Source organism: Elaeis guineensis, chromosome 16 (genome assembly GCF_000442705.2).
Source record: "Elaeis guineensis isolate ETL-2024a chromosome 16, EG11, whole genome shotgun sequence".
NCBI lineage: Eukaryota > Viridiplantae > Streptophyta > Magnoliopsida > Arecales > Arecaceae > Elaeis > Elaeis guineensis.
In genome coordinates, this window is record NC_026008.2 from 43,386,357 (window position 1) to 43,407,440 (window position 21,084).

At 36.3% G+C, this 21,084-nt stretch overlaps 2 protein-coding genes across 9 annotated transcripts; both read left to right on the forward strand.

Moving 5' to 3' along the window:
• Positions 1-1,264: 1,264 nt before the first annotated feature.
• LOC105059055 (serine carboxypeptidase-like 51) lies at positions 1,265-12,418 on the forward strand. 7 transcript variants are annotated; one of them, XM_073249700.1, is made up of 16 exons: positions 1,265-1,794; positions 2,435-2,640; positions 3,936-4,005; positions 6,552-6,849; positions 6,954-7,048; positions 7,190-7,297; positions 7,391-7,631; positions 7,736-7,779; positions 7,871-7,938; positions 8,061-8,166; positions 8,263-8,453; positions 8,585-8,654; positions 8,891-8,941; positions 10,383-10,435; positions 10,535-10,667; positions 12,041-12,418. In XM_073249700.1, the coding sequence occupies exons 4-16, from the start codon at positions 6,711-6,713 to the stop codon at positions 12,149-12,151; spliced, it is 1,410 nt and encodes a 469-aa protein (XP_073105801.1). In that variant the 5' UTR covers positions 1,265-1,794; positions 2,435-2,640; positions 3,936-4,005; positions 6,552-6,710; the 3' UTR covers positions 12,152-12,418. The 7 variants fall into 7 exon arrangements, 5 of the variants coding, with proteins under 5 accessions (XP_073105801.1, XP_073105800.1, XP_073105802.1 ...); XM_073249699.1 differs by having other exon boundaries at positions 1,265-2,640; XM_073249701.1 differs by having other exon boundaries at positions 1,265-2,640; positions 6,552-6,622.
• A 2,190-nt stretch (positions 12,419-14,608) lies between these two features.
• Positions 14,609-20,618, forward strand: LOC105059056 (serine carboxypeptidase-like 51). 2 transcript variants are annotated; one of them, XM_010942208.4, is made up of 13 exons: positions 14,623-15,027; positions 15,151-15,245; positions 15,378-15,485; positions 15,606-15,846; positions 15,955-15,998; positions 16,095-16,162; positions 16,247-16,352; positions 16,455-16,651; positions 16,757-16,826; positions 17,114-17,164; positions 18,581-18,633; positions 18,753-18,885; positions 20,355-20,618. In XM_010942208.4, exons 1-13 carry the CDS (start codon positions 14,889-14,891, stop codon positions 20,427-20,429), a joined length of 1,380 nt encoding a protein of 459 aa, XP_010940510.1. In that variant the 5' UTR covers positions 14,623-14,888; the 3' UTR covers positions 20,430-20,618. The 2 variants fall into 2 exon arrangements, with proteins under 2 accessions (XP_010940509.1, XP_010940510.1); XM_010942207.4 differs by having other exon boundaries at positions 14,609-15,027; positions 16,095-16,352.
• Positions 20,619-21,084: the final 466 nt, after the last annotated feature.

The window sequence follows — 21,084 nt, forward strand, 5'->3', positions numbered from 1 at the left end:
ACACAATCAGCAATAAGCACATGAGCTCAGGTTTAGCTTTGACTTGGTAAGATTGACGAAAATATAGCATTTAGTCTATTTACTCTCTATAACAGAAATCTGATCTAATTTTTTTTAGTTATTGAAGAATATTTATTTAAATAAATCTAAATTATCAAGATAGGCATTATTCTCATGCTTCAAGATCTAAATACCTATCGTGAAATACACATAAATATATACAATATATATTAAGAATAGTAACATGATCTATGATGTGTTATGTCTACAAAATTATCAAGATTAGTTTTTTCCTTGGAAGCTTCAAGGGTGATCTGCTTTATATACAAAATTAAAAATTCAAGATAATTTGAACTTAATGTATTAATATCATTCACAAATAGATTTATTTTGGCCAAATAAAAGCAGCCATTTTATGGAGAGATTGCAACTCTTAATGGAACTTGAGAAAAGATATGTTGTTATCTGCTAAGCCCTGTAGCTAAATCAAATAGCAAATATGTTGTTTGTTGATTTAGATGTGTGAGAAGCGAGCATTATTCTTGGATCCATGCACGTTCTTAAATTTATGTTCACCTTCTTAACTTCTACCTAATAAAGTTCATTGGATAAAATAATTACTAGATCAGCTAGCACTAGTCTTAATGCATGCAGTTTTGGCTTTTATTGTAAGAAGAAGCAAGTCAATGTAAGTCAACCTTTCCACCCAACTAGAGTGTCAATAATGAATGCACTGCAACATCTAAAAGCCAAAGGTGAAATTATAGCATGCATATATCCATCTCTATTTTCCACTTTAACAAAAAAGATTTGTCATAAATATTCTGCAAACTTCAGTCATGGCAATGTTTGTAGTGCTCATATCAATGTTCTTCGAGCTTCAATATTATGCTGCACAAAAAGAATAGAGCAGGACTTAAATATTAGTAAGTTGGTTGAATAAGTTTTATTATCGATTGATCAAATATGTCTCAATAGTTAATGATCCATATCAAAACCATAGATTATTATGTATTAGATTGGAGGCATCTACAAACTGCAGAAAAAAAATTGTTAAGAGTAGATGAGACGGCGGTGGTATTTTTTTTGATAAAATTAGATTTTATTTAAACTCGTCTGAAAAAAAAAAAACATATATGGGAATCAAAAAAACTAAAACATTCAAAAAAAAAAAAAAAAAAAAAGTCCAATATAATTCATCTGAAAAATGCTAGCGGCATTTGCTTATGAACTTTCCAGTTTTATTCATGGTTGGTAGCGTTTTGTTCCCACCGAATATGATCTGGCCCTGGTGATACCATCGTCCCCTCCCCCAGCCTCCACCCCGTGGCTCCGATTGCCGACTTCCGGACATCCTGGAACTTAAAGTCGGCGATCAGTACCTGCATTATACGCACGGAAGCATTTGCCGACTCCCGGTCGGCCGAGTAATTGAACTCGGTGAGCGGTTCCAGCGTTGGATGCGCTCGTGCGGGTGTTCCCTTCCTCGCCTCCTCTTCTGCGATGACACCCGTATCTCCGGTCGCTGGCGCCGACATCAACGCCGGCGTTGCCGCGCCCCACCCTGTCCGTCCGTACTTCCATCCATGCTTGCCGGTTGGCATGGGAGCCGCTGACGAAGATCTTGATTCCTGGGAGATTAGATATATGTTCAAAGCTTATTGTGGAAAGCGAACCCACCAGCGTCAACGGTCATCTACGGCTGCCCAAGCTCTTGGTATCTCCGGAGAGGGGGTTGGTAGGCTGGATTTTCGCTCTGTTTGCGCCATCGGGGCCGATCGGACGGAGAGAGGGGTACCCCGAGCTTGCTTGGACAACAGTCCTCACAACCTCGAAATATGTTTCGAATTTATTATATTGTTTTAAAGATTTCCTTTTCCCCTTGAAGATTCCGATTTCTATGCCTTTCTTTATGATTCTCAAACAAACGGTTCTTAGTTTTTCTGAATTTTTCGGTCGTCGATCTGTAGGTGGATGTTGTTATAATTGGAGAATTTGTATTTAACTTTTTTTTTTCCTGTCATAGTTTTATTTTTCTTTAATGGTGTCTCTAGTCACTCTGGAATAAATTCTCTCTTTTCCTGTTGAGTGATAGGGGATTTCGACGAGCTTAGAGATGCTAGGGTATTGTTTCTGTCCTCTTATGTGGACATAACTTTGTGTTTTAGTCTCTGTCGCTCTTATATATATATATATATGAGGATGATTTGAGGGTCTGGCATTAGACTGGTTTATTTCATAAGTGAAGTTTCTTCTTTTATGTTTGTGTCTGACATTTTCTGGTATGGAACGTGAACTGTTTAATCTGAGTCGATCAAATGATTAATTTGTTGTATGAATATTTTAATTTTGCTTATATGGCCATGTGGTAGGAAATGTAATGAAACCAACCAAAATGGACTATCATATATGAAACCCATGGTGTCTTTTGCAGGTATAGTTTACAACCTAGTCAGGTTTTCAGCACATTCCTCAATAATCTTGATACGCTCCATTGGTTGTTAATTCATCATCATACCCTTCAAGGGGAGCCTCTGTTGTTAGTATACATCAAAGAACTTGAGAATGCTCGAGTCTCTCAGTGGAGCAGCCTTTACCTGCTGAGGCAACGGGAATGGTTGCTTGCTCGAAGATTTAAAGGTAAGCACTGATATCTTAATTCCAGTTGATCACCACAGTCTGGTGTCCTGCTGTTGCTTTACATATGATATATATTGGCATTCTTTTGGCCAAATTATGCACATTGTTTCTGATATTCTTAGTTTATGTTGCCCAGATGAATTTAGGCCCTTTTTTCATTTCTTGGGAGCGACTTTGCTTGCTACATGTCTGGTGGTTATTCCTAGAGTGTATGGTGGTACACTAGGAAGAACTGGTTTTTAAAGATTTATCATAGTTACATAGGTTGAAAAAACATTGAATAAGTGTATCATAAAGGCTTGTTTTAAGACACATGTGAATGAATATTCTAAATCAGTTTGAAACATAAATTTCATATTTATAAAAAAATTACTACTATATTTTGGCTGGTCAGGTTACATGTGCATGAAATTGAAATGTGAAAGATCAATTAATTAAGTGAACACACTCTTTTCATTCAAAGATTGAGTGGAAAAAGGATAAATTAGATAGTGAGCAACGAAGAACTGATGGCATTCTAATATTCAACAATGCCTCCTCAAAAAAATTCAATAATGCATGGTATGCTAATGACAGAGGAAAAATAGAAATGTCTTTGCTTTGTCAAACTCAGAGACTACTTTCTTGCATATGCTGCCTTGGAAGAAACTAGACCTAAGAATGCCTAGCCCTCTTTCATCAGGCATAATTAGCAGAACATAAGGAAGATATGTTTGATGGTCGTTTTGATGGCTTTGAATGGCTTTAGGGGCTGTAGCTTCCTGGTTGGAAGTTGAAAAATGAAATTGTTGCCCAGCAAAGTCGCAGTAGTGATGATCGCATTAAGGAGAGCATGAGATATCTGCTTTGTTTATGACATGAGGAAGTGTTGGGGGGATATGTTAAGGATGTAAGATTTCCACTTTTTTTTTTTGGTTTGGGGGTGGGGGGGGGGGGGTATAGTGATATAGGAATGTGAAGTTCCTGAAATAGCCTTTTTGACCTATTCTGTAGCACACAATCATTGGAGGTGTTGGTTTTTGTGTATCTCTGTTATGATTAATTATTCATAGCCTATGCATGCTAAAAAGTGAATTAAAAGGTCAAGAGCTACTCTTCTTTGATGCATAATTGGTGCTTCAATTGCTCATCTGCATAGGTGGGCCAGGCATCTGTGTATGTTGCTCATGCTCTTTGAGATATGGTAGTAATTAGCAAGTTATTTCATCCATTGTGTATTTATATAGCTTCCAATCATGTTCATTTATCCACTTCCTGTCTGATTCTAACATCATTTTATTCTGGATTGTGTGCAGCGTAAATGAGTTGAGGAAACCTTTAACCGATGAGGAGACATATAGTACCTTTTTCAGTTCTCTTGACCAGGTGTCACACTGAATTTCTTACTTTTCATTCCATTTTTCATGCTCAATAGTGCTTCGATAAAGCTTTCTTTTATGACAAATGAATTCTTAAATCAGTCTTTTCACCCTCTCTTTTCAGCATTAGTTGATAAAGAAAGCCTCCTTAATTGGGTTCAGTTCATTTTGCCCCATATCGATATTGACCCATTTGTCAATAGCATTGCTGCAACTATTCAGTTGTCATTAGCTAGCATCAATGATTTTCTTACAAGATGATAAGCATGAAAAGATTTGTGTTCACCAATCTCAGCGTGCCAATAAGTGGCAGATGGGTCTTCACACATTGGGCTGTCAACAGATTTGGTTGGAATAGAGATCTGACTTAAAAGAAAAAAGATGCTTAAGCTTTTGAAAGTAGGACTCTAGGTCATGTTCAAGTATGTGACCTGGAAGTCCAAATTAGTTTGGGCAAGGGCCTAGCTTGACAAGGAGCCAAATCTCAAAGTATGTTCCAGCCTTGCCGATTCTGTATTAGGCATGGACGGGGTTTCAACCCTTTTTTGATATAAGGCCAAAGCTCAGCCTGGCCCATCGACACATTTGGCCATCTATGGAATTCCAATTCTCAGCTATACACACAAATCTTACCACTTGTAAACTCCTTTTCTTCTTTGTTTTACACAAAAAAAAAAAGAAAAAGGAAGGAAAAGGATGAGCTAACAAGTAATATGTTACAGAAAATGTTTCTCCCATATCCCTTTGAACCATCTATACAAGGATACAGCAATCAACCTTCACATGTCTTGAAAAAATAGCCAGCCAACCACAAGATGCTCTCTTCTTTGTGAGTACAAGTGACCCACGCACTATTGAAGGATGCCATAAATTATAAATATATTGCAAAATAAGTAAAATTCTCTCCAGCCAGCAATGCACTTTGTTAGTTTGGCATATAATCATGTCAAATATCTTCTATACCTTCTTGTTTAGCCCAATCTGGCCTTGTTCAACTGCACACATCAACAATAAAATGCCTTACACTGTGAAGCCCCACATTTGTCCCTAAAAGGTGATTTATCTTCATTTGTGAGTGCTTGACAAGTGCATTGACCTGGCAACCTGTGCCAGTGGTAGGCACCGAACAATAGAAAAGAGCCACATATTAGGCTCAGTCCCACACATACCTTCAACCTCACTGATGTCAAGAGGGACTCCTGAAGGTTGATGCATTTTTTTTTATCCTTCTCTTTGAGATAGAGAGAGAGACCATTGTAAATTATCTAGGTTCAAATACTGGAGCTGGAGGATTGCTCTCTCAAATGGCAGCAAAGCCCAGATAATTAAGATTGGCAATTTGATATAAGAAAAATTTTAGCTAAACTAGCCTATTAAATTGGTAGGTTGATACCAAAAATGGGCTTGGTTTTCTTTTTTGGTTGGCGTGGTGGGGAGGGGGGGGATGGGGTGTGGGGTTGGGATGGCTGTTAGGTATATTGGCAGTTCAAATAGGACTAGAACTTACACAAGTCGCAATTAGTTTTTTTTTTTTTTTTTTTTTTCATTGTTTTTTCAAGAAAAATCACTTGCAGGTATATTAGCATCCAAATAGGATAGTTTAGCCAACCCAAAACTGTACAAATCTAGGTCCAAGTAAGCTGGACCTTGTCTACAACTGATCTAACCTCGGCTTAACTTTTATTATTTACTGATATAAGATTTAAATTTTAAAATGTATTTTCCGAAAAATGAAATGAATAATTTAACGAAACTGACTATATATTTCTTCTCATTCCCTGAACTTCAAAGCAAGCTAGGCCTTGTTTGGAAGAAAATGAGAAACCCTCCAAATCATTCCCCACTCCCTACCCCAATGGGCAGCATCCATATGGATTTTGGTTGCTGACAGAAAGAATCCATATCATAAATATATTCAAGCACTCGAAATTTCCTAGTCCTAGAAGGAGTATTTATAGAAAGAGTTCACATTCTAGTCATTTGTAGACCTGAAGTTAGTCTTACAGTCTTACTGTTGAGTTTGAATACTATCATGGCACTCATGCTGATGTCAAAATCAAAGAAGACAGTGAGTACAACAGAGATTCTTTTCTTTTTAAAAAAAATTGCACCATCCATCTAGTGTTCCATCCTTTACCCTCTGTTTTTGTACAAAAAGGAGAGAAAATTTGGCAGGTATTGTACCTGGAAGACAATTACTTCAACCTAGGATTTTGTAGGCTCTCCAATACTTTAACCATTTTTTCTAAAAGATCTACTGCTACATATATAAGTACAGAGAGATATGCTGCTGCAGGCCAAGTCATCAGAGAGAGAGAGAGAGAGAGATAGAGAGAGAGAGAGAGATTTACAAATGCATTTAATTTGCTTTTTATTCATTTAATATGTATTTTTATTTCTATTTATTTTAGCCTTTTGCTTCTCATGATGCTTATCATATAAAAGCTGTACGTAGATGCACACTCTCTCCTCTGGTTTTGTCATCATAGGAGACTCCGTTTGTCTTTTTTTCCTTCTGTTTCCTTTGTGAAGACTTGTATCCTGTTGTTGCAGATGGAGACAGAGGAGCGTTCAATGCCATGCTGTCACCATTCATCCCTTCATATTGAGTTGTCAATGCGGTGGTAAACATTCATCCCTTTATATTCAGTTGTCAGTGAGGCGGTGTCATTCATCTATTCAATTTGGTTTCCATCCTTATCAACTTCTGCAATGGAGAAATCCTTTTCTCTTCTTCCCTTCTACCTCCTTTATCTTCTCTGCTGCATCTCTTCGTTCCATATTAAGTTGGTTAGTGCCTTTGGAAATGTTGATGGATCGGAGCAGTGGGGCTATGTTCAAGTCCGCCCGAGTAATCTCTTCACATTTCTTAGCTACTCTACATATCTCTTAGTTTCCTAGAAATTTTTAGGTTATAAAAATTTATGCATCTATATTCCTCCTTGAGTAATGCAGAAGCCCACATGTTCTGGTGGCTTTACCGGAGTCCACAAAGAGTTGACAATGCTTCAACTCCATGGCCTACAGTACTCTGGCTGCAGGGTGGACCTGTAAGCTTATTTTATTTTTTATTTTATTTTTCAAACAAACGAGGACTAGCTGTGGACACCTGCACTGTATTAAATTTAGTTTCTTATAGAAACCTTAAAACCTGGATTCTAATTTGTGGTTGTGGCCATTCGTGGAAAAAGGGAGGGTCAGGTGTTGGGATTGGGAACTTCCAAGAGATCGGGCTGTTGGATACCAGTCTAAAGCCACGAAATTCGACATGGCTGCAAAAAGAAGATCTCCTTTTTGTGGTGAATCTCTTATTCTAACCATTGTGTCCATCATTCTTTTGTATGTTTTCTATTGTTGAGTGACTTCATTTTGATATTAAATATAAATTATAGGACAACCCAGTTGGGACTGGATACAGTTTTGTAGAGGATGAAAAGCTTCTGGTGAAGACTGATTGGGAGGCAGCCACTGACTTAACTACCCTTCTCAAGAAGCTCTACAATGAGAATGAGAGCTTACAAAGAAGCCCGCTCTTCATTGTGGCTGAGTCTTATGGAGGAAAATTTGCTGTGACTCTTGGTTTATCGGTTGTCAAAGCCATTAAGGCTGGAACATTGAAACTTAAACTTGGAGGTATGAATATCTCTCATATTAGTTTATCCTAATTTGCTATTAAGGATATTTAAAGAAAAAGTTATAAGCATTTTAGCATCTCATAATTTAGCCGGTGTAAATAGGCGTTGTTTTGGGAGATAGCTGGATTTCACCAGAAGATTTCATCGTGAGTTCTATGTACATCTGTTTTTCAGGAAAGAACTGTATATTAACCAGATCTAGTTTCAGGATATAAACTTTCAGTATTTTGTGTTTAGTTCTCATGGGGACCTCTGCTTTTGGATGTCTCGAGGCTCGGTATCAATGATGCAAACAGATCAAACAGGTTATGATATGCTCTTTCTTAAACAACAAAGGGTGTATAAAGAATAAGAGAAACTGTTGATTTGTGGTATTTTATTTATTTTTTTATTTAGTTTATCTAATTCACCGATTGGCGTATATCAGTGTGGCTGAAGGGATTGGACGACAATTAGCGAAAGGGCAGTATTATGAGGCTACAATAACATGCCAAGATCTGCAGAATCAGATTCTCAGGGATAGTCATGGTGTCGTGAGTAATCTTGATATCTTTTTAAACTTTGGTTGATTTTTAGTCAAATAAAGTAGCACTCAGTACACCATATAAGTTTTGTTAAATCATTTGCAGGATTTTTATAATTTCTTGCGGGATGCTGGAAGTTACCCTATCTCTGGGATGGCAGTGGCATTATCAGACAAAATAGACATGAAGAAGGGTTACTCGATGTATCTCAGCTCCAATGCTTCCTCTGTTGATCTTGCTAGTCTCATGAATGGTGTAATTAAGGAGAAGATAAAGATTATCCCCAAGAATGTAAGGTATGCTTGCTTTTAGACTAATGGTTTAGAAAAGAAGTTCTCATGACATGGTGTGAAAACTAGGTAACATGCTTGAGTTTGTATTGAGCTTGGGTGTTGTTCAGAACTGCTTGATTGTTTATCTCTTGCAGTTGGGGTGGGCAGTCCGATTCAGTCTTTAATGCTTTGATGAATGAGTACATGAAACCCAGGATCAATGAGGTAACCAATCACCTAGACCTGTATTATAGGATCTGCTCATAGAATTCTTGCTCTCTATATTTTGGAAGCAATAGTAATCATGTAGTTGATTAAGGACAATTTGTGCACTTTAAGGAGTGTCATATTCCTTTGCAATGACATTTACCATATTTTTCATCCTTTTAGTGTTACAATACTTCTTGATCCATCATGGCATTTTCTAATATCGGATCAATGCTTGGTGTATTCTCTAACAGGTTGATCAGCTTCTATCCCTGGGAGTCAATGTCACTATCTATAATGGACAACTATGTATTCCATTTGTCAAACTCACTTCATTTTAGTCTTCCCTTATTGACCCACAAAAAGTTGGCTACCCCTAGAATGATGCCAATACATTATAAAAGCTAAATTTACCTATTATGGATTTACATTTTTATGGTTTTGAGGACGGCCCGAAAAATGAAAATCTGAAGAACATGTAGTAACAACTATAGTATAAATGTTACACGTATGAATACCTCTTATGTATTCAAGATTTGTTTTCCCTCAACTTAAGGGGCTTTGTGAAAGATTCACTCTATTATATTCTGGCCCCTTGAGATGGCGAATCAGTGTTCCTTTGTCTTTTCTTGTTGTGACTAGTGCTAGGTGTAGTTTTATGTCAAGGAGATCTGAAACAGGTACTTGAAAATTTTGCAGTTTAGACATGTATACATGTTGCAACACATAAATTTATTGGCGTTCTAGACTGATGTGTCCCCACTACTTGGCCTTAAAAGAAGACAAAAGAACAAAAAGTCACGCTATCATGGTCTCTTATTAGCACATAGCTTTAAAGAAAAGAATTTTTTAAAGATTATCCATCATCCATTCTGTTTTTCAGTGAATGTGAAGCCACCAACAAAAATGTTTGTAACCTTTTCTTTTGAACCAAAGAATAAAAAAATATTTGTAACATTGTTATTTAGATGGACATGTTTGTTGAAAGATGTGAGGGTTCTAGACTAGCAAACTTAACATATCATGGACATGGGCAGTGGTCCATATTAAGGAGTTAAGGGGGGATGTATAAAATAACATTGATGCAAGCTGTGAGAAAGGATGTGAAATAGCTTATAATAGCTGTTGAGGACAAGGTACGGGTGTTGCAGCCATGTATCACATTAAGTGGATTATTCTGGCCAAAACTCTAAGAGAGAATTCTAACTAGGGACATGAAAGGATAATTGTTTCAATTAACAGTTCATTAGCAAAATCAGATTCCTGTAAGAAGTGAAAGCTGATCCTCCTGATGCAGATGCCCTGATGATTCTTCTGCCAAACTTGGATGGTCAGAAGCAGGTGGAAGTGGACAAAGTTTTTGTTTCTTTTCTGTCCTGGCAACAAATCATGTCACAAACTGGAGTTTATTGTTTGAAACTAATGAGATAGGCTGAGGTACATAATATAGGCAACTGGCATTGGATTTGTGCCATAACATGCTTAATACCTATTGGAGAATCTGTTAAAAAAGCCTTGCTAATATTTACATGTACAAAAATACGCTAGGAGTAGGTCATGGTTTGGATGGTTTAGCTAGTCTTATTGAGATAACTTTCCCCCACAAAATTTTCAAATATGACCCCTTTCAGAAAGCTTAATTAGTAACTCTATCACATGAAATCAGTCTAAATCAACTAATGTAGTAAACTAAGTTGTTGTTTATCACTTCATACACTAACATTGGGTTTCGTTGGTTGGGTCAAGCTTGATCTGATTTGTGCAACCAAGGGCACTCTAGCATGGGTTCAGAAGCTCAAGCAAGCATCTTAAACTCTTCCTTATTTTTGCAGTTCAATAGATACCTTTTCCCTTGCCTCCACTTCCTCAGATGGGTCCTTCATTTCTTGCTTTCTCAGATGGGAGGGGCTAGAATACTTCACCACTTCTGGTCGATATGCTTTGTACTGTGATAATAATGAAGATACCAAGGCCTACATCGAATCTTATCAGAACTTACGTTTCTACTGGATCTTGGGAGCAGGACATTTTGTAAGTATTTTCCGACACTTCCATCATTGCACCATTTATGTATACCAAGTGAATAAATAGACATTTTTATACGATCAGTTTGTGGTTTTGTACAACTATGTAGTTGTATGGGTAATGGGAACCAAAAGCTTAGCCAACCACATGGCATCAGCCTAACAACTAGCAGGTGGGACCACTGGAATGATGACTTACAAGTTTTACATGGTTTAAAATGAGAAAGGTTGAAGACTCCATGAACACTTAAATTAGCTACCATGAGGTGATCAAATCTTCAGAAAGTTGCAGTTTTTGTTTTTGTGCATAAAAGAATGGCTAGAATGAAACATGGATGTAAAAAAATAATAAAAGAGCTTCATACATCAATTTCGTCAAGTATAGGCATGTAAATAAATTATACCATACTTGCAAGGAATAATCTACTTATAATGTAGACACTCAGAAGTGTGATCCACTTTTGTTTATTTCTAGCTACCCCACCCCAGCTATCTCCAAGAGAGACTCCATATGCCTTTATGAGTGCAATGGAGGCTCCGCATGGGCCTTAACATTGGCTGGGTTCATGTATGCGGTGCATGTCCTGCTTTGTTGTTACTAACATCCAATTGTGAGTCTGCAGCAGCTGTCACCTGATATATAACCAAATGGTTGAGTAGGAATCTGAAGTAATGCAAATTAATACCAGTCTGACCATAGAGTAGTAAATCAACTATCTTTAAGTAGGTGATTATTATTTTTGACGCATGGTTGTAGAGTCAGTGTTTTTGTAGTGCTCATTAAGTTAACAAAATCAAAAAGGCATTGTCATGTAGGTGGTGGTTAAAAACTCTTGCCAAGACTGAGTATATTATTCCACTAAAAAATAAAAAAGAACCAAGTATATTAAGAGAGTCTGCCAAAATACTTGGATCCCAGGACCATCACTTTCTGTTAACATAGATTTAAAAGGCATGCACACCTCATATTTATAGGAGTGTTTTTCTTGGAGCAATATCTCGGTTATCTTTGGAAAACTAAAAAAAGCAATGGTCTTTGCATGGAGGATGTTCTGTTTGGAATACATGTGCATTTTAATGCTAAAATCATCCAGCAGTAGACCAAGTGCAGACTCCTTATGAAATACCAAGTTGCAAATTCATACATTAATGGGACTTGGAGGTTTTGCCTTCCTTTGAATTTTCAGTAAATTAAACCTTGGGAGTAGCTCTAAATTCTTAATCTAGTCACTAAGTTCATGACCATACACAAGAACTGCATCAAAGTACAGGCATTCGTACTAGAAGAAGTGATTGCAATAGCCTTTTGTTGAAAGAGTACAAGCCAACAACATTGCTTCTATAACACTCTGATGTTTTAATGTCTTTCAATTTGGGCAGGTACCGTTGGACCAGCCTTGCATGGCATTGAAGATGCTAGGTGATATTACTCAATCTCCTGCGGCTTCTTCCTCCTATATGAAAGACATAAACGAAGAAACCCGTTGTTAAAATAGTAATAGTGGCTTGCATAAAACTGGCTCCTGCCCCGTAGCAATTCCACATGTTAGGATTGAAAAGCAAAGGCCGGAGTTAGAGTGGAAATACTTCGGCTATGGAGGAGTCTCTGTTTGTATATTGCTAGATAAGTATCAAAAATAAAATAGAATACGATAAACTTTTGGTGCTCTAATGTTGCGTCCATTGTAATGCTGATTTCTTGTCATCGGTCGCATAGTCTGAAATTACTTGGTTGGAATTTTTTTTCCTTTTCTTTTAGCCTCTTATTGTTTTGTTAGTACTTTTAGTTTGGTGGAGCATATCAATAATTCATAGATCTGTTCAAGTTTCTATTTTTCAAAGAGAGAGAGAGAGAGAGAGAGGCTTATTTTATTGAAATATTAGGCAGCCTCTTCATTATTAAGCTACCATCAAATTTTCGCTTTTAGTGTTGAAGGTCCAATGGGCAAAGTGTCTGATACCCATGCAGAGCTATTTCTAATGGAATTCCTATCATAAATTCATGGAAGTTCTGTGGGGAAGAAAACCTTACACTTTATGAATTAACAATTTGTCAGTTCATTAATAAGTGGGGTGAATCCATGCGCCCACACATTTAATGGTATTTTCTAGCATGATTTTTTTTTTTTTTTTTTCACTGATGTTCTTTAGTCACTGTCAGTGAACCACGTAGCGCGAACAGCCCTGCGAATCCAGAAAAGGTCACCTTCTCCCACTCTTTCCCTATACTTCTCTCTCTAAGCCTCTGTTTGTCCTTGCTGATTTCTTTTTCTCTGCTGCCTTTTCTTCTTTTTTTTGTCCTTCCTTTTTTTTTTTGGTCCTTCCAGGTCTGTCATTTTCTTTTACAGGCTCTGTTCTACCCTTCAAGTAGTGGGGGGGTGTCTTTTAACGCCTTGACTTTGGAGCAAGGGGTACAGAAGGTAACATGTAGGAGGCAAGTCAAGGAGAATTGAATCAATTTATGGCGGCCGAGGATTTTGAATGATTTCGATCAGAGGGTACAGAAGATAAAAAAAAAAATTATAATTTTTTAATTAAAAAAATATTTTTATTATACGATGTTATCGTATAAGAGCCGTCCGATAACTAATTTTTATAAAATCTTAAAATTACCCTTCCAACTAACTTAGCAAAAAGCTCTTCTTTTGGTGTGAATTGAAGAGGGAAAGGAAGGGAAGAGAGTCATGTAGACGGAGCACTTAAGATCAATTCAGGTGGATGAAATGTTAAAAGGATAAATAGTTTTGAGATACAACTACATGACAAAGGATGTAGCATTTTGAGATTTATCTATGTGGATAAATGATAGAGAATGGAATACTTTAAAATCTGTATAATCTCATCAATGATAGAGAATGAAAAGTTTTGAGAACTGTATAGACGAATGGATGACACAAGATAAAGTGCCTTGAGATCTGTATAGATTGATAGATGATAAAGGATAGAGTAGTTTAAGATATATATAGATGGATGGATGATGAAAGATAGAGTATTTTAAGATCTATGTAGATGAATGGATAATAAAAGATGAAATGCTTTAAGATATATATAGTTGAATGAATAATAATGAATAAAGTAGTCTGAGAATCTTTAATCACTACACTATAACAAATCAAACGTAATGATCTTAAATCATTAGGAATTAGATCATCCCATAATTTGGATCACCAGTGATCTTAGATCATCATGGTGATCCTAATTGTGTCATCAAATGCCCCTTTATAGATGAATGATAGTGAAACCTCTTAAAAGCAGATGAATGATAGAAATCATGATCGGACTATTTGAATCAAGTGTATATATTTTTTTTTTCATCCATATGGTATAGACTCCAGATAGTGGCTAATTGAAATTTTTTAAATTTTGAAAGTCAGATTTTAAATGCATCAAGGCAATCTCGAGCCATTAGGAGTTGCTGCCCTTAGTGTTTATCGTTTTAAGAAACTTTATAATGGATAGGCTCTAAATGGATTCATAATAATAGAATATCTTATCATTAAAAACTCTAAATCAATCATGTGGAATGGTGGGAGATTTTTTAAATTTCAAAATTCATATGAACACGTGGATTCTTATCGAAGCCAAACTTGGGAAAGGATATGTATTTGCTGTTTCTTTTTTTTTATCTATTTTAATAAGAATGATCATAAATTCTAAAATCAACCTCAATCATTACCAATCCATAATTATAAATTTGTCGTTTTGTCATGTAAGACAAAAGCCATAAAAAACCATATAAATATAACATTTACAAGATTTTATTGGTACAGTGCACTTACTCAATTCAATATATACGACCAAAACCATCACTAGATCAACACGTCCAACTTGTACAGCCAACTCATCAGAAAAGACTGAAGATTTGTTTCCTTTTTACGTCCAGCGCGAGCCTTTGCGTTTCCATAGTAATCATCACCAATATGAGGAGCTATAAAAGTTATTCATGGCTTTTATTTTATATGCTGTTCTTTTTTGTTTTTTTGGTCCTCAAAAGCCGTGTGAGAGCTATTACTATTAATTAATAATATATATATATTCTAATTCTCCCCGTCTCTGTTTTTTGTCATCAAGGAGGACTCCTCTTTTTCTTATCCTCTGTTTGATCTCTTGCTCTCCTCTTGTTACAAATAGAGACGAAGAACTTCTCATTCCCTTTGCTAGGTGGACTTATCCGTTCATTGATTCCTTCACCCATTCAACTTGGTTTCCATCCTCATCGACTTTTGCAATGGGGAAGTCCTCTTCTCTTCTTCCTCTCTTCCTCTGTTCTCTTCTACTTTGCCTCTCTATTTTCCATATCAAGCATGTTGATGCCTTTAGGACCGCCGATGGATCGGAGGAGTGGGGCTATGTTCCAGTTCGGCCGAGTAATTTCTTCTTCTTTATTTAGCTAATCTGTATTCATCTTCTGATGGTTTCTTGTGATAATTCCAAAGAATTGGATCTTACGTATTTATGCTTCTCTTCTTGTTTCTGAGTATATAATGCAGAAGCTCACATGTTCTGGTGGCTTTACCGGAGTCCGCAAAGAGTCGACCATGCTTCGAAGCCATGGCCGACAGTACTTTGGCTGCAGGGAGGACCTGTAAGTATCCATTGAAATAGAAATTTAGCAGTAACTATAGATGCACACATGCACACATTTGAATCTTTTTTTTTCTTCTTCTTTTTTTATATCTGAATTCCAAACTGTGTTTGTGGCCATGAATGGCAAAAGGGAGCTTCGGGTGTCGGCATCGGAAACTTCCAGGAGATTGGCCCATTGGATACTGATCTGAAGCCACGGAATTCGACATGGCTGCAGAAAGCTGATCTCCTTTTTGTGGTGAGTCGCCGCCTGTCCTCTTTTTTTTTCTCTCTCTCTCTCTATTTACCTCTTTTTATCTGTGTTTTTGTGTTACTTAGTGATGGCTTTTCCTTCTGATATATGAATGGTTAATTTTAGGACAATCCAGTTGGGACTGGATACAGTTTTGTGGAGGATACAACAGCTCTGGTGACGACTGATTGGGAGGCAGCAACTGACTTAACTGCTCTCCTCAAGAAGCTCTACAATAAGAATGAAAGATTGCAGAGGAGCCCACTCTACATTGTAGCAGAGTCTTATGGTGGGAAGTTTGCGGTGACTCTCGGCATATCGATTGCCAAAGCCATTAAGGCTGGAGAATTGAAGCTTACATTTGGAGGTATCAGTTTATTCTGATATTTTCTTTATCCCAATCTTCCATTAACAAACAATTCTTGTCTAGATAAAGTTTCAAGAATTTATCATCTTATGAAATCTATGTTAATAGGAGTTGCTCTAGGAGATAGCTGGATTTCGCCAGAAGATTATGTGGTTAGTTTTGAGAACTTTGCACTGCTTGAGCCGAGTTAAATTAGCCAACTATTGTTTTACAATGCATTTTTTTTTTCCTTGTGATTTTTAATGCAGTTCTCATGGGGGCCTCTGCTTTTAGATGTCTCGAGGCTAGATTTTCTCGGTGCAGAAAAATCAAACAGGTTGAAATCCCGCAGGAGAAAGATATTGATTTCATTTTATTTTATTTATTTTGATCTCATATGCCTGTCTTGCTTATATGTCAGTTTAGCTGAAAAGATTAGACGACAACTAGCAGCAGGGCAGTATTGGCAAGCCACAGACACATGGAGTGATCTGGAGGGAGTCATCACCTCGAGCAGTGCCGGTGTTGTAAGTGATGTTCTTATATTTAACACCTTGGGAATTACTTGATTTTAATCATGTAAAGCAGCATTTAGAACAATTCAAAGTTTTGTTTTGAATAATTTGCAGGATTTTTATAATTTCATGCTGGATGCCGACGAAGACCCTATCTCAGCATCAACTAGCTTAGAAATATCGGAGAAATTAACCATGAAGAAGAGTTACTCGACGTACCTCAGTTCCAAGGCTTCCTCCACTGGTAGTCTTGATGATCTCATGAATGGAATAATTAAGAAGAAGCTAAAGATAATCCCCCAGAATGTAAGGTGAGAATTTACTTTCAGAATAACTATTATGAAGATAAGATATCAATGTCAAGGATTTTGTTGAGCTTGTGCATTGTTGAGTATTTGACTGTTGATCTCTTGCAGTTGGGGTGGGCAATCTGGTGGTGTCTTTGACTCAATGGTGAAGGATTTCATGAAACCCAGGATTAGCGAGGTACTAAAATGCCTCGACTAATACCTAGAATTCACTTATTTTATTTTTGATATTAATATTTTTAAAATAATCTTCTTCTCAAGAAAAGAATGCAATAAATATTAGTTAGTTGCAATGAGAATAAAATTCATGTATATGTCTGATTAAGGTTTTATCATTACATTTTAATAAGTAACAGCCTTTGCATTGATTTTTCCTGCCTTTTTGTTCTTTTGATTCCTTTGATGTTTGGTAATCCTTTTGAGATCCATCAAAGAAATGCTAATATCACATGATGGAATTTACAGGTTGATGAGCTTCTGTCTCTGGGAGTCAATGTCACCATCTATAATGGACAGGTATGAATCTCCAAGTTTTAGTCTTCACCTGATGTCCCACAGAAAGTTGACGAGTCCAACAAGATCTACACAGTCCTTGCATCTATTCAAACTTCTCAACTGCATGAAGATGACTTTTAAGATCCAAATATCCACCCAATTCTTCTATCAATGGATAAAAAAGTAGCAAAGGATCACTTGTTAAACTTAATATATCTTTTTAGATGCTCTATAGGTCCCAAAAAGTCAGTTTTGGTTCTAAAATCAATATGTTACTCCTTTTTTCCCAAAGTGATTGTACTAGATATTTCCCACTGAACAAATAGATAAGATTTTAAATATTTCATCCAGAATGATGCTCCTTCTTTCGCTAAACACTTCATGTTATGTGATTTTAAATTAGAACTAACTCGAAATTCATACATCCTGCTGCTTTGATGATGCAAGTAAATTATATAAGCTCAAATTATCTGTTTAATTATAGCAAAATGCTTTTTGGTGCATAAGCTGCATGCTAGAACGTAAAATTTGCATCATCAGATTCTTTTTATGTGCTAACATCTTGCTTTCCCCTGACCTAAGGGGCTTCACAAAAGAAAACATTTATCAGATTCTTAGTCTTGCTCCCTAAAGATGGTGAATCGGTATTCCTTGTCTTGTCTTGTTATGATTGGTGCCACTTGTTGGTGCTATATTAAAAAAAAAAAAAAAAAATCTAGATCAAGTAATAGAAAACTAGAAATTTAGAGGGGCACACATGCTAATAGCTGGAAGCTTGATGATGATAATGCATACAAACTTTGTCTTTGCATGAAGTGGGTTAAAACTAATGTTAATTAATCCAAGATGTAAGAAAGGATATGAACAAGCTTATCATAGCTCTCAAAATAGAATTTTGTTTTGAGAGGTTTTCTCAAGGGAGAAGTTTTAAGTAGGGACAAGAAAACATTGTTCATTAAACAAAGCATAGGTCCTAGGAAGAGGTGAAAGCCCATCCTGTCCTGTTGTGGATATATTCTCATCATTATTCTGCCAGCATCGGCTCATTATCTGCAGATAGAACGGAGCAAAGGCCTTCGCCCATCTGTCCTGCCAACAGCTCACGTGCTTGGCTAATTGGACTTTGTTAATTGGAACTAATGAACTGGAATAAAGGCCACAGAACAATAATATAGGACAATGGCCATTGGACTTATCCTTTAACATGCTGAAGACTTGTCGTAGAATTTGCCCAAAGCCTTATGTTTTTGGTCATGTACTTTCGGATATATAGTCTCACTATTCTTGCTGGAATAAGTTTCCTTCCAAAATATTCTACTATGTCCAATTCCATAAGATGAAGCTGGTCTAAATCATTTGGTGTAAACAAATAAAGAAGTGATTCTTCCATTCAGAAACCAACATAAAACCTACATTGAATTTTTTGCTTGTGTCAAGGTTGATCTGATATGTGCAACCAAGGGCACCGAGGCTTGGGTTCGAAAGCTCAAGTAAGTATCTGAAACTTTTTCTCTCTTTTTTTTTTTTGGTAGTTCAGTATGTTTCTTTTTCTTTTTCTTGCATTTATTTTGTTTGAGACTAGCTGATATCTTGGTCTCATGCATTTCAGATGGGAGGGTATGAAGGAGTTCAACAAATTAGAGCGAAAGCCTTTGTACTGCAATAATGATCGAGTTACTAGAGGCTTTGTAAAGTCCTATAAGAATTTACGTTTCTACTGGATCTTGGGAGCAGGACATTTTGTAAGTATTTCCCAACACCATCATCCCATCATTTATATATATAGCTAACATCAAGTTTTAGTCCTACGTAAGTGTCATGGGACCATGGCCAACTAACAATTGTAGCAACCTGGCAGCCAGCAAGTGGGACCACTAGGAATGATATTCCCAGAGTTTTACAAGTTAATTTAATCAAGGATCAAGATATATAACTTAGGTTCTACCATGCTTGCAAGAAACAATGCTACTAAATCCTTACTGTGGGTTTTCCTCACGCATTACCAATAAGTTGAGTAGAAATTTGAAACATCCAACATATATTATATTTATCTGCCATAGAACAGTATATGGATCATGACCACAAAACTTCTCTCTTTTCTGCAACAATCCACCTTTGACTAACTAAAAGCAGGTGATTATGATTTTTGACTCACATTTTAAGAGTGTGTGGTTTTGGAATTGCTCATTAACTTATACAAACAATCAACAATGTAGGCTTGGACAACACAAATTAGACTCATCCTAAGAACGAATTATATTGGGACAGTCTGCCACAAACCCAGATTCCAACTTCCAAGACCCTTGTTTCCATGATATAGATTTAGAAGGTATGCACACCTCATAAATTTTGGAAGGCTTTTCTTGGTGTCCCGCTTTGGGGTTGTCCTTTGGTTATCTTGAGAAAAAACTAATGGCAATTGTCCTGCACGGCGAAATGTGTTCTTTTTGGAATACGTGGGCCCCTTCAAGGCTCCAACCTTTCAACGACAGATCTCTGGCAAGGTTGGAACCAAATACCCCAAGTTGTACACTGACGCATTGATGGGACAGTGGATTTTGCCTGCCCCTCGTGTCTGCGGTGCATTCACCGCTTCCCCTTGCAAGTTTAACTCTGAAATCTGATGCGTTGTTTGGTTTGGGATTTGTGAGGATTTATCCCCATTTTATCCTGGATAAGTAAGTAGATGCAAATTAATACACTGATTTGTAGTATCATATACTTTTTATTCTTCCCTAATTTTATCCTTTTTTTCATGAATTAACCAGACACAGATTTACTTGTGATGGTGGGATTAGCAATGGCAAAATTATTCATTTGTTAAAAGTATACTTTAAAGCTCCAATAAAGATCTAAATAACATGCTCTAATATCCGTCAAGCATCCATCCATGTGGTCACAGATGATTGAGTTCAACAACATATCCAATGACCACATAGCATGCATATTGGTGATGGTAACATAAGTTTGAAACTCATACAATCAGATCTCAATTACAATATATCTACTAATTATTTCCCTAAAACCAGATCTCAACCCATTTCAAACGAGCCTAAATGCTGCTAGCAGGTTTATTGCCAAGAAATGCATGAAAGGACATGCCTCCCTTTTGAGAAAAAGTAACTGCGATAGCTTCTTGATGTGAAGAGTACAAGCCCAGAAGAGAGCTTCTTTAGTATTCTGATGTGGAAATATGTTTTAATTTTGGCAGGTACCAGTGGAGCAACCTTGCATTGCATTAAATATGCTGGGTGATATCACTCAATCTCCTGCAGCTTCTTCTTAACAGATAAAGAAATGAAGAGGAAAATCTATCGTCAATAAAAGAATTTATTTTTTTCAGAAATGTATTATCAATAAAAGGATACCGACCAGAAGAAAATTGGGTCAGTCGTTTATGTCTTTGTCGTGGCAGTTGTTTTCTTCGAGAACTGGTTAACATTGAAAAGAAAAGAGAAAGATGTGTTTGACTGAATTGCCGCTGGAGTAGGTTAAGTGTCTGGCCGTATATTACTGAATAAATATAAAAAAGAAAAAGAATGCAATAAGTCGCCGGTACCGACCATACTGACTGATGGGTATATCCTCTTTTTTTTTTTTTTTTTTTTTAGATTAATTTTTTGTGCATGCAAAAAAAAAAAATATCGTCTATCTTATTACACCATATAACTATCACTTTTCAATATATTTTTAATACCTATAATTTTATTTTTTAAAAAAAAAATTAAATGATGAAAATATTATTTTTATTTTGAAAAAATTATGATATTTTGTGATCATATTATTATATCCTTCAATCAAATTATGACTTTATATATAATAAAAATTATTATTTTATTTTAAAAGTTATGAAGAGAAAATGATACTTTTATCATTAAAAATTTATAAAATTTTTAAATGATGAAAATATTTATTTATTTTTTATCATATTTTAGATCATA